Here is a 12,011-nt window from a genome sequence, read left to right on the forward strand (position 1 = left end):
TTCAAAGTAATACAGCACCCGATTTCTTCATAGTCCAACGTGCACAACGCACTGGGCTCAACTTCAGTAGTTTCAAATTATTCAAAGGCCCGATTGTAGCAAAACGAACTAACTTTAAAACTCATCATTGAACTCACTAAAGATATACCTTATTTAATAAAGATCAGTTAATCTCAAAAAGATTATAACAGTAAACATTTTCGATTTCAATGCTAGTTTTAAGGGCTCTGACCATAGTGAACTTTTAATATTTGACACGTACAAAATATAAATTTCTACTTGATGTAGCACACAAAACTGTGGCATGTTACACATTTTCTGTTTATAGATCAATTATCCATGAGTCTCAAAATTTAAGAATCGCAATGGAAAAATTTGATGAAGAAGAAAATGAAGACTTTTGTGAAGAAGAGTATTTCAACTTTGAAGAGCTTATTTTCGGCGAAAAACGAAAAAAAAACTTTTTTTTGCGGTAGATGGTGTATATCTTTTACCGAACCAAAAATAGATTTTCGGAAAATTTTTCTAAAAGCTTATTTGTCTCGAAATCTTGAAAATGGTGCTTTTTGACCAATTTTTCATCCCAATTTTTCATAGAAAAACAGCCATAACTTTTGATGCATTAATTTAGAAACATGAAAACATTATTGTTTGAATTAAGATCGACAAAAAAGTAGGCCGTTAAACCAGTGCCGATCTTTTGCCGCACTTTTTAATTAGTTTATATGGCCGCTTTTTTGCCGTGTCTAATTCACATAACTTCATCAAAAAAACTAAGTCGAATTGAGTGCGGCAAAAGAGCGGCTGTATGAACCGAATTTTGATTTGAGGTCTACCTTAACAATTGAACACGGCAAATTTTTCCGAACTTAAGGGCTCTGACCATAGTGAATTTTTCATAATTGCCGTTTTTAAAATGTGTTTTCTGACTGATGTAACCAACAAAACTATGGCATGTTATACATTTTCTGTTAGACAAACTATTCCTGAATCTGAAAATTCAAAAATTGCATTAAAAAAATTTGATGAAGAAGAAAATGAAGACTTTTGCGAGAAAGATTATTTCAACTTTGAAGAGCTTAGTTTCGGCGAAGAAAAAATATTTTGAAATTTTTTTCGCAGTACATGGTGTATCTTTTACCGAACAATAAAACTTTTTGCGGAAAATTTTTGTAAATGCTTCTTTGTCTCGAAATCTTCAAAATAGTGGTTTTTCATCAATTTTTCATCTGGATTTTGCTTAAAAAGACAACACATCTTTTTAGAACAATTTTCCGCAAAATTTAAAATAGTTCAATTCTTTGCGGACAGTGTAAAGAAACTTTGAAACAAAAAAAGTTAATTACCCATTAAAACTAAGCACTTTTTGTAAAAAAGGGTGATGCAACATATTATTAACATCTTTTTAAAGTTCATAACGTCATTTTTGCAATTAAATTCTTAATTACTCTTAAAGGATTCGATTAAAAAGCAATTTATAAAGGCAATTCTTTGTTAAAAGTGTTAAGGAACCTGAAATATAACTTTTATGTTCAAATACCAAAATCAATTTTCGGACTATGGTCAGAGCCCTTAATTAAAAAGTACGGCTAAAGATCGGCACTGGTTTAAACGGCCTACTTTTTTATCGAACAATAATGTTTTCATGTGAAAAGACACCAAACTTCTTTGTTTCTTTTGTTTAAAATAGGGGTTTCCTCAATTCATTTAAAGTCGAGTTCAAAATAAAAGCTTATTTGAAGTCGACTTCAAATAAACTTTCAGTTTATACTGTCAATCTCAATTAATATCGAACTTTTGCCTCATTTTTGCCGATTTTATATATTTGAATTAGACACGGCAAAAAACCGGCCATATAAACTACGCCTAAACTACGCCTAATTGGTTAAGCCGAATGAACAAAACTATGAGTGTCGCCCAGTAGCGTGGTTGGTCGACTAAAATTCGGGCAAACTGAGGAGGCAGTTGTAGAGGAATTTGATTTTGGTGCCCCCTATTAAAAGAAAATATCATTGTAAAAATTATGCGAGCGAAGCGAACACGAAAACTTTTGGGGTATTTTCTCTCTTTTTGGCTGAAAACTGCCATATCTAAGGTGTGAAAGAGCAAAGGGGGCGCCGTAATTAGTAATCAGCGGCGACTTTTTTGCGTTCTTTGTATTTCGGCCCCCCGCCAAAAAAAAAATCGTCCGCTGGGGGGGACAGCACCACGTTACTGATGCCGCCTTGAAAATGAAAATCTTACATAAACCTCAACGGCTCCACATATCAGAAATGTGGTAATGCTATATAAACCACAATATATTTATTAAGATATCCTATTTTTTAGATTCAAAGACGAAAAACGGGCCCTTTGGAGGTACGCAATATTATATATGTTGGCGAGAAAAAAAAAGTCATTTCTTTGTTGTTAGGCTTTGGTAAAAAATGACACTAATGTTCTTATATAAAGTTGCTGTTGCATAAGAAAAGCGTGTCAATACAGTGTGCATACTGACATGGTGTACTTGTCCCTCAAAGTCGCTAATACATAAACAAAATATAATTCAAAGTATATTCTTAACTTCAGATTGGACAGATACTATTTCCAAGCATAGCATATGTGTTAGAGGCAGAAAAGACAATGGCGGTAAAAAAATAATAAAAGGTGTACCAGTTGATGAGTCAAGCATCAATATTTATGTTCCTGATGGAGTAAGAGTGAAATTGAAGAATACGCAATGTCGCAACAAAGGCATCAACAAAAAAGAAGAAAAGAAAGAGAACGTCACCACCATTAAAGGACCACAAGTGGATTGATTTACAAGGTAAAAAGTTGTATGACAACATACCTTAAGGAAAGAAATTTTGGCCGGAAAAAGTTTCCGCAGAATTTAATTTCGCGGCTCACAGCTCAAAATTCGCACAATTAAGAATTTTTTGTTTACAAAATAAGCCTATTTTGCCCAAAACTTGTTCCGCGAAAGTTTCTTCCCTTAAGGTACACGTGAAAAGTAATCGATCTTAAACACACTACCGTATGTCCGAATAAAAATGTAAACATTTACAATGCAAAGGGTGATTATCCTTAACCGAGCAAAGAAGTGAACCTCAAGGTCATTTTCATGAAACCCTTATCTTTTCGTAGGAAAAAATGGTCAAATTTTTTAAAGTGTTACCCCAGAAACGTCGTTTTTTCACTTTTTACAACCTTAAGCACCTAAGGCACTTTGCGAAGCCTGAAAATTGTACCCTATGGGCCATACACTTACGACAGGACTCCCTCCCTGAATGGACAAAACATCATATGTTTTTTTATGATATCATTAGTTTTGTATCAATCGGAGTAAACATCCCTTAGAATGTAGTCAGAATGTCAGATGTGATGTCTAACAGTATAACCAACGTTCAACAAGTTTTCACTACACTTATACAGGGTGTCCCTAATTAAAGTATCGAGTCGAAACACAACTATGAGTAGAAAGTTTTATGTGCGTGTTCACAAAATTGTATTTTAAGCTCTCCCTCTTTTTTCTTTGTCATTACGATTAATTTATACGTTGTAACTACCTTTTGTAATAAGCCTGTGTGATGGAGAACGTTCTTATATTTTAGCGATAACACACACAAACTTTTCTACTCAATCGCATGTTCAAACTCGATACTTTAATTAGGGACACCCTGTACAAACGCCTGATTGCAAACAACTTAAGTTTTATCGCATCCAATCAAATTCTTGTATTTTCTCTCAATCAAAACGACACTTTGTCGTTTCTCATTGTTTTGATAAAATAGCACGTTTCAAACAAAGAGATAAAATTTGTCATCTTTAATTGCTCTTGGGAATAACGTAGATGTTATTATTTTTGCCTTTGATAACAAAATATTTTTATTGCCTTGGGAATACGAAAAGTCTTCTGCAAAGGCGAGTATGTTTTTAACCGAGTTTGTTTGCAACTACATAAGCTAATATTATACATCTTTTTTAAAGTCAAAATTATACTATTAGCTTAGAACCTTGGCTACTTAGAATGAAACTCTATAGGCCTTTTCATAGATTTTGTTTGTGTAACGACTGCCTTGCTTTAGAACCATTGCCAAGGTGATTTTAAATCCCTTAAGAATTCAACATTTTTTATAAATAAATAAAGTAAACTTCTTACGAGCTCCCCTGTGAATCAGTTACCATATCAACATTTTGAGAACGAGGTAAGCGTTGCTTGTGACGTAATTTATAAAAAGGGCTATTACAAAAAAAAAATCTACAATTCGAAAGAAAGCTTTATGTTCCAGGTAAATCAAATAACAATGGTCAGTAATGAATTTCTGCAGAGCTTTTCGTGCTTTCATGTTCTAATTGTCAGACTGTTTAAAAAATCTCTATAATTTCTTAAAGGTTTTGTTTTTAAATAAGAGTGCTTGCTTTGCTTACTCAACAATTTTAATTCACAAGCTTTTTGATATTGAATTGACACAAATGTGGAGCAAGATTGGTCAGAAAAAGAAAAAAAAAAATTTTTTTTTGCTTATATCAGCATAATATAACAATGGTAAGACATTGTCCTGATATGAAATATGTGTCTGATATGAAACGGAAACACTTATGTAAAAATAAAACCTTTAACAATTGTTATTTTAAGACTATCCCGAAGTACATAAAGTGATTTTGTTGAACGCCGCAAAGGATGATAACGAGGAACGCAATGAAGATGACGATATTATTGATCCTCCAACCGATGGCGACAATGATGAAGATGAAGATGACGACGAAGATGATGATGATGAAGATGATCAAATGTCCTATTGTACTAAGGATGGTAAGTATTTCAAGCAATACCCTAAGGCTACAATCAACGAGTTAAAAGCTAGTTAGAAACTAGGGCTAAAGTTGAAACCTCTAGACGGAGGTATTGCCCATTTGAAATGTCTGACCCGCGTGTTTTTGAAACGAACGCCAGATTGAAGGTAAAATCCATCGCCAGATTTTGAGAAATATTCCGCGTGAAAACATAAGAGGCACTAGATTCAATCTGTCATTCCAAAAGCAGTTTAAGTCTCAAGACTCCGCTTTTCACAAGAAAGTTGATAATGCCTCTCCGCCCCTTCGGGCTTTAAAATCAATGATTATGCAACACCCCTGTGTGGTCGGCTTTTAAGGGTAGTGATAATGAATTTAATAATTTAATACATTTTTTTTGGATAGAAAATGGAGGATTCGATTCGATTTTGTTCAATAGTAAAATAATTTTAGAGAATAAGAATTACTTAAGCTAGGTTAACGATATTTAATAGGAGGGCGGAATCGCTATGAAAAATATGCTGATCTTGCGGAAGCATTTGTAATTGTTAAAATAAATCATCACAAACAAGACAGCGCGCGTCAATGCCAGTTGATTATTCTATTCGACAATGTGATACACGTTTTATTTTTTATTAGAGCCCAGTTTATAAGAACATTGAGGCTGAAATTCGTCGAGAAATTAAGAACATTGAAGAACATGCCCAGCCTCAGTTTGAAAAAAAATGACAAGAAACTATATTTTTTCCTCTTTTCAAGCAGTTTTGACCGAACTTAGGGATGGATTTTCTAAAACCGAGAGTCAAATATTGTCCAAATTTTACTAATTTTAAGTGCTCTTTATTTTGCATGATATTGTCGATTTAGAGTAGTCTTAAAACTTAAGAACGCATTTAAGAACATTTTAGGCTGAAAACTGCCAAAAAAATAAGCACATCCAGGCTCAGCCAAAATTTAGGTGTTCTAATAAAAAAAACGTGTGATGCAGACCATTGATTTAGAACGCTTTGACTTGAAAATGTTGAATAAAGATTAATGCGGATGGTCTACAGTTTTTATGGTCCAAGTAAATAACCTACATTGCATTTGCAAGATCAGCTTGCAAATTTATATATGTATAGTTTAGCTTTAAAGCCATTGACCTTTTACATACGAAAGCATCCAGCGAGGACCTTTTTTTAAACATCTGTTCCCCAGGCATAGCCTTCCTGGAAAATTTGATCTGTTGGCCAAAAGTTTCAAAAATCTTATTCCTAGAAATGAAGATCTGTTTCTCCTCAAAACCTAAATTTTTAATCTCAAAGTATCTTCCCTGGTGCCTGGAAAATTTGGTCTGTTTCCACAATTTTCAGAATTAAAATTTTGATCTGTTCTCCCAAGCTTATAAAGGAATATGATATCTGTTTCCCTCTCCTGGAAATTTTCATCTGTTTCCCTTGCTTTTTGTGATTGATATCTGTTTTCCCCCAGAAAGTTCAATCTGTTTCCAATGCAATATAATCTTTTTAAAAACAGATATCTGTTTCACAATTTATTATGTCATCTCCTAGAAATATTGATCTGTTTCTCTCTGATGATGTCATCAGCTGGAGCGGGGAAACAGATAGTTTTAAGGAATAAGGTCTTTCCTAGAAAATCGGATCTGTTTCCCCTTTTTTCAAAAAAAGCTCTCTCCTGGAAAAGGGAAACAGATATTTTGGGAAAATGGGCTCGTTGGTTGCTTCTGTACATAGTTATAATGTATGTTGATTCAGCAGATTGAAATAAATAGAATCTTTTGTAATGAATAAAGAAAAATGTGGAGCAAGATTTTTTTCTTGGTTTTAATTACAAATTTGAAAGGATTCTTTTATTAAAATTTTGCTGACATCAGTTTCAGACGAGTCGGGTGTATATAACACCGTATAATTCCTTTAAGGTTAAATGAACCACTTTGGAATAAATGCACATGGTTACTCAAAATATTTGGGACATAATCAATGATATTTTTTTTCGTTCAAACTTCAGGTTTGGAAAACATCATTTTTCCATTTTTAATTTGCTTTATCACTGATCATTTTTACTTTCTATTCAATTTCAGATGATTGTGTGTATGGCAAAACCATTTCAGAATTGCTAAACCAGGTTGGTAAACCAAACAGAATGTTGGGTTCCAAAGTATACGTTAACGTCACCATTCCTGATGGATGTTATTTAGAAACACGCATTGCTCCTACAACGGGGAAGAAAAAGGCTAATGAAGACGTTTGCGAGATACCAGTACCTTCAATCCGTGGTGAAATCACCAAGACTATGACAGAGATGTTAAACATTTTCGAAAAGAAGCAGAGAGATATTAAATTGAAATGTGATGACGATGAAGATGGTAAATAATATTTTTCTTTTTCCTCAAAATTGATACCTCAACTGGCATAGAACGTTCTTTTAACGTTCATCTTTTAAGCTTTATGAACGTTAAAATTATAGGGTCAAAAATTAATGAAAATTTTAGCTTTGAGAAAACAGAGACCTGTTGTATATTTTTGAAAAGCTCTCAAAAATTAAGATTAGTGATTTATTGCGAGTATAGGTGATTTCAGTACCTAACTCGAGCTTCCAAAAGCGCAAAAAGTGGACAAAACAGCTGTTTCTGGCTGAAAAACACTATTTTAAGGGTTAATATCTCGAGGTACAGTCGCAGTGCTTTCACTGAAAAAATCGAGCGACCTCACAAAAAAAAACACAAATTCCCTCCTATTTGTTGTTACCGCGTTCTGTGCCAGCTTGACCATTAAATTTCGCCTTGATTGATTTTTACGGAGTGTTTGGCATCTTTTTACGAAATCTAGTCCCAGTGAAAAAAGTACTAATATTTTTTTTTGCCTAAATACCAGTAAAAGAAAGAAGTTAGTTGACTGAGCGGGTGATTTGCGAATTATTAGTACAATTAAAATCATCATTATTATACCCTTGTTGAAAATTTTGCATTTCAAAAAATCTCTTGAAAGGTTTCTAAACCTCAAGGGTCTCAAAAATGAAAATTTCTTGGTCAAAAGATTTCTTCAGAATATTTTCATGATGATTTTCAAGATGATTTCTTCATAGGGGGTTTTCTGGGTATGTGTAACCCGGACCTCCAAACCTAAGCCTCAGACAGATTTGTTGATTAAACCTTTCAAGGGATTAAATGGTATTTCTTCTCCAATTTTCAAATAAAATTCCAACCTGTTTTAAACTTTTCCCAGTTTTGACTTGACTTGCTAATGTGAAAAAATCCAACCCTTAGAAACAAAGTTTTTTGACTTTTTAGTTACCCCTTTGAGAGATTTGGGAAGGTGAAAAAATCGCCTCTTAAGAACCAGTATCTATTTTTTCTTTAAGTATCCTCTCCGGTATCATTCCTTAAATATGTTGTTTTATTTTTCCAAGATGACGATGATGATGACGACGACAAGGAGGATAAAACAATAAAAGATGACGGCACAAATAAGTCGGCACAACGTAAATCATACCTCATGACGTACGGCTCACCAGAATTCGTCGCATCTAACCCAAACTTTGATGCACCAAACTTGATGGTTGAAGATGCTTACACCAAAGCTTATCACAAGTCAACCAACCATCATCCATTTCATCCGAGACGAAAACATCAACAAAATGCACAAATTTAAAACAGATTTGATGCTAGAAATTTAAACCGATGGGTATGTCGAAAAATACTCAAACTTTAACCAATGGATGTGTCGCAAGAAAAACAAAAAAAGTAAAAAAAAACAATGGATTTGTCGTAAAATACTCAAATTAAAACAATGGATTTGTCGTAAAATACTCAAAATCAAACAATGAATTTGTCGTAAAATATTCAATGAATTCGTCGCAAAGTACTCTAAATTAAAACAATGAATTTGTCGTAAAATACTCAAATTAAAACAATGAATTTGTCGTAAAATACTCAAATTAAAACAATGAATTTGCCGTAAAATAATCAAATTAAAACAATGAATTTGTCGTAAAATATTCAATGAATTCGTCGCAAAGTACTCTAAATTAAAACAATGAATTTGTCGTAAAATACTCAAATTAAAACAATGAATTTGTCGTAAAATACTCAAATTAAAACAATGAATTTGTCGTAAAATACTTATATTCAAAACAATGAATTTGTCGTAAAATACTCAAAATCAAACAATGATTTTGTCGTAAAATACTCAAATTAAACAATGGATATGTCGTGAAATACTCAAAACAATGGATTTGTCGCAAAGTACTCAAATTAAAAGAATGAATTTGTCGTAAAGTACTCAAAATCAAACAATGAATTTGTCGTAAAATATTCAAAACAATGGATATGTCGCAAAGTACTCAAATTAAAAGAATCAATTTGTCGTAAAATACTCAAAATCAAACAATGAATTTGTCGTAAAATATTCAAAACAATGAATTTGTCGTAAAAAAACTCAAAATCAAACAATGAATTTGCTGCAAAATACTCAAAATTTTATTAAACTTTGAATTTTGATAATACTCAAATATGAATTTGTCGTAAAATACTCAAAATTAAAACAATGGATTTGTCGTAAAATACTCAAATTTAAACCATGAATTTGTCGCAAAATACTCAAAATTAAAACAATGGATTTGTCATAAAATACCCAAAATAAAGGAATAGAATGATTTGATTTGTCGCAAAATAATTTGTACTTTGATAAAGATTCATAAAAGAAAAAAAAACTATTTATTAATTGACGCGACCAATTTAATTTTCAGCGATTCACATCAATACTACTTATATTTCAATCAGACCTTTGACATCTACTGTTTCAAAAAAACATACACTAAAATTAGTAGTTTTTTGAAACAGTACGAGCCTACGACCTATGAAATTTTCACAGTGCTTATACTGTAGAGAAATTCATATTTAGCCTGGGTTCCTTGAAAATAACAGATATTAAATTGGTCGAGCAATAACAAATATTCATATTTATCTACTATATTTTAGTTTCAAATTATATTATGAAATATTTATTTTTTGATTGTCGTAATATTTATATTCAGTCATAAAAAGGATAATTAAGGTATATTTTTATTTGATTATAAATATTGTTGAAAGACTATTAGAGTTTATTCACATTACAATTTCAGAGTCAGTTCATTGTAGTTCTTTTACACCTATCAACCCTCAGCTTTCGAGAAACTGGTAACGAAAAAGAAATTTGAAAATTGTTGTCGGTAATTTAGTTGAGTTATAATAAATGCTAAAAATAGTTTTCCCCCCACAGCAGAAACTAAAACATATGTATTTCAACTTTTTGCCCCTTTAAAGATAGAAATTTGGTCGAATTAGTCCCATTAAAAATTTTTCCTTTTTTCCCTCCTTTTTTTAATAGTCCTGAGGGGTCCCGAGGATCGAAATTTGGGCGACACAAACCTGTTGGATCTTAACCCTGGTACCTCCGAGCGTCGAAAACGTAGAAAAAAGTCCCTTTATTTTGACATTTCTAACCTTGATTTCTTGTCGAGAAAGCATATACTAAGAGAAACTCTTAGTATATGCTTAAAAATCCTACATATTATATCTTCACCGTAGTTTGGAGACCACATTGAAAGGCAAAGTTGAATAAAAAAAGACACAAAGAAATTCATTTATTGCAGTTAACGATCTCTAATTCGACGTTCTACTATTTGGTAAGCTCTCCATGATTCGATAATATTGAAAGTCACCTCCAACAAAAAACTCTCGTAAACGACGCTCTTCTATTCGATACGTTCCCTTATTCGATGAAAATCAAATGACCCTTGGAAATCGAATTAGAGAGCGACAACACTGTAGTTTGAAAACTTTAAACCCTAACATTTCTTCATTCTTTGAAAGATAGCGGCTTGAAAAACTGTTTTCAACCTGATTTGTTAGTAAATTTATGCTAAAGAAAACATCTCGAAAAAGACATCTTCAAATAAATAAACGCACAACAATTCCTAGACAAGAACTTTGTAATGGTCATACTTCCTTCTTTACCATTTCCATTTTCCAATTAATTTTCACATACTGCAAATGCAAATACAACGTAGCCAAATGTAAATCTCGTGATCCAAGCAACGATAAACTTCCATAATATAGACCATTAAGTTTAATCAAACTCTTGGAATGTAAATTAAGTTACTTCCCATCCAAAACCCGTGACACGAACATAATCAAAATCTCCAAGTTTCGAAAAATGCACCACGTTAAAATATAGCTTGGAGTCGTTTATAATGCATGTAATACAATAATATTGGTGTTATACGATAATATGATAGCTGTTACGGGATAATATCAGTTTGTATATACTAAAATTTGTCCCTTCCATTATTTTTTGCTTATTTTTACTATGTCTGAATTAGTTATCTGGCATGCTAGACTACAATCATGGTTGAAATATATTGAGAATTCTGGTTATTTCATTTTAACGTTTTTCAAGATTTAAAATTCCGGCGAGAAAGTCAATTTTGAGCTATCTCTTTAATTTAATCGAATATTTCAATTTGGGAGGGTTCGGCAGACTTCCAGGCAATATTTTGAGCCTTATTGGACTATTTTTGAACTTTTGGATCCTCACATCCTAAGGTCGTAAGTCAAAGTCTAGCGTTAAAACTCACAGTTAAAACTCTACCCTTCCAACTTACTTTAGAGCACTTACAAATCGATTGTGGTTTCAAAACTTCCCGGTGAATTTCCCTTTTTTCTTAAATATTATGACCTTGATTGTAGTAAGAACAAAAATACATTAAATACTTTTTTCATAGGAATGTACTCTATATACCCTCACCCCTTTCAGACCCGGTAGGATTCTTTCAGCCGGTGGAGATACGAATAACAAAAAATCCATTTTTTCACCAGTTTCTTTAAGGGCTCTGACCACAGATATCTGTAAAGCCCGAAGGGCTAGATTTGCAGCTTTGTTCAAAAAGTGAAGCTCATCTTTGGAAGGATTTCCTACCAGAGTCACGTGACTAAAATATGCAATTTCACCAGTTTGAGAGATGTGAAATAGCGTTTGCCGCCTAATTTTTTTGATATCGCGCTCCGAAAACAATCAAAATGCTAGATCCTATCCATCGGCACGAAATTTAAAAAGTCAAATTTTAGCTTCACTTTTTTTTGCTGGAGAAAGCTTAAAAGTTGCATATCTAGCCCTTCGGGCTTAGATATCTGTGGCTCTGACCATAGTCAGAAAATTGATTTTAGTATCTGAACATAAAAGTTATGTTTTAGATTC

General features: G+C 32.7%; 2 protein-coding genes across 4 annotated transcripts in view; both read left to right on the forward strand.

Annotated features, from left to right (window-relative positions):
- Positions 1 to 4,705, forward strand: part of LOC136798431 (uncharacterized) — a 27,309-nt gene extending 22,604 nt beyond the window's left edge. For 2 of the 3 annotated variants that reach the window (XM_067055038.1, XM_067055039.1), the window contains 3 exons: positions 2,329 to 2,358; positions 2,569 to 2,806; positions 4,619 to 4,705. In XM_067055038.1, coding sequence (XP_066911139.1) covers positions 2,329 to 2,358; positions 2,569 to 2,798 — 260 coding nt within the window. In that variant the 3' untranslated portion in view covers positions 2,799 to 2,806; positions 4,619 to 4,705. The remainder of the gene's footprint in view (positions 1 to 2,328; positions 2,359 to 2,568; positions 2,807 to 4,618) is intronic. The other variant, XM_067055040.1, reaches the window with a different exon arrangement.
- LOC136798417 (uncharacterized) lies at positions 3,352 to 9,870 on the forward strand. Its single transcript, XM_067055025.1, has 4 exons — positions 3,352 to 3,373; positions 4,619 to 4,795; positions 6,857 to 7,141; positions 8,185 to 9,870. Exons 1-4 carry the CDS (start codon positions 3,352 to 3,354, stop codon positions 8,424 to 8,426), a joined length of 726 nt encoding a protein of 241 aa, XP_066911126.1. The 3' UTR covers positions 8,427 to 9,870.
- Positions 9,871 to 12,011: the final 2,141 nt, after the last annotated feature.

This window comes from Clytia hemisphaerica, unplaced genomic scaffold (assembly GCF_902728285.1).
Source record: "Clytia hemisphaerica strain Z4C2 unplaced genomic scaffold, Clytia hemisphaerica genome assembly, whole genome shotgun sequence".
Taxonomy (NCBI): Eukaryota; Metazoa; Cnidaria; class Hydrozoa; order Leptothecata; family Clytiidae; genus Clytia; species Clytia hemisphaerica.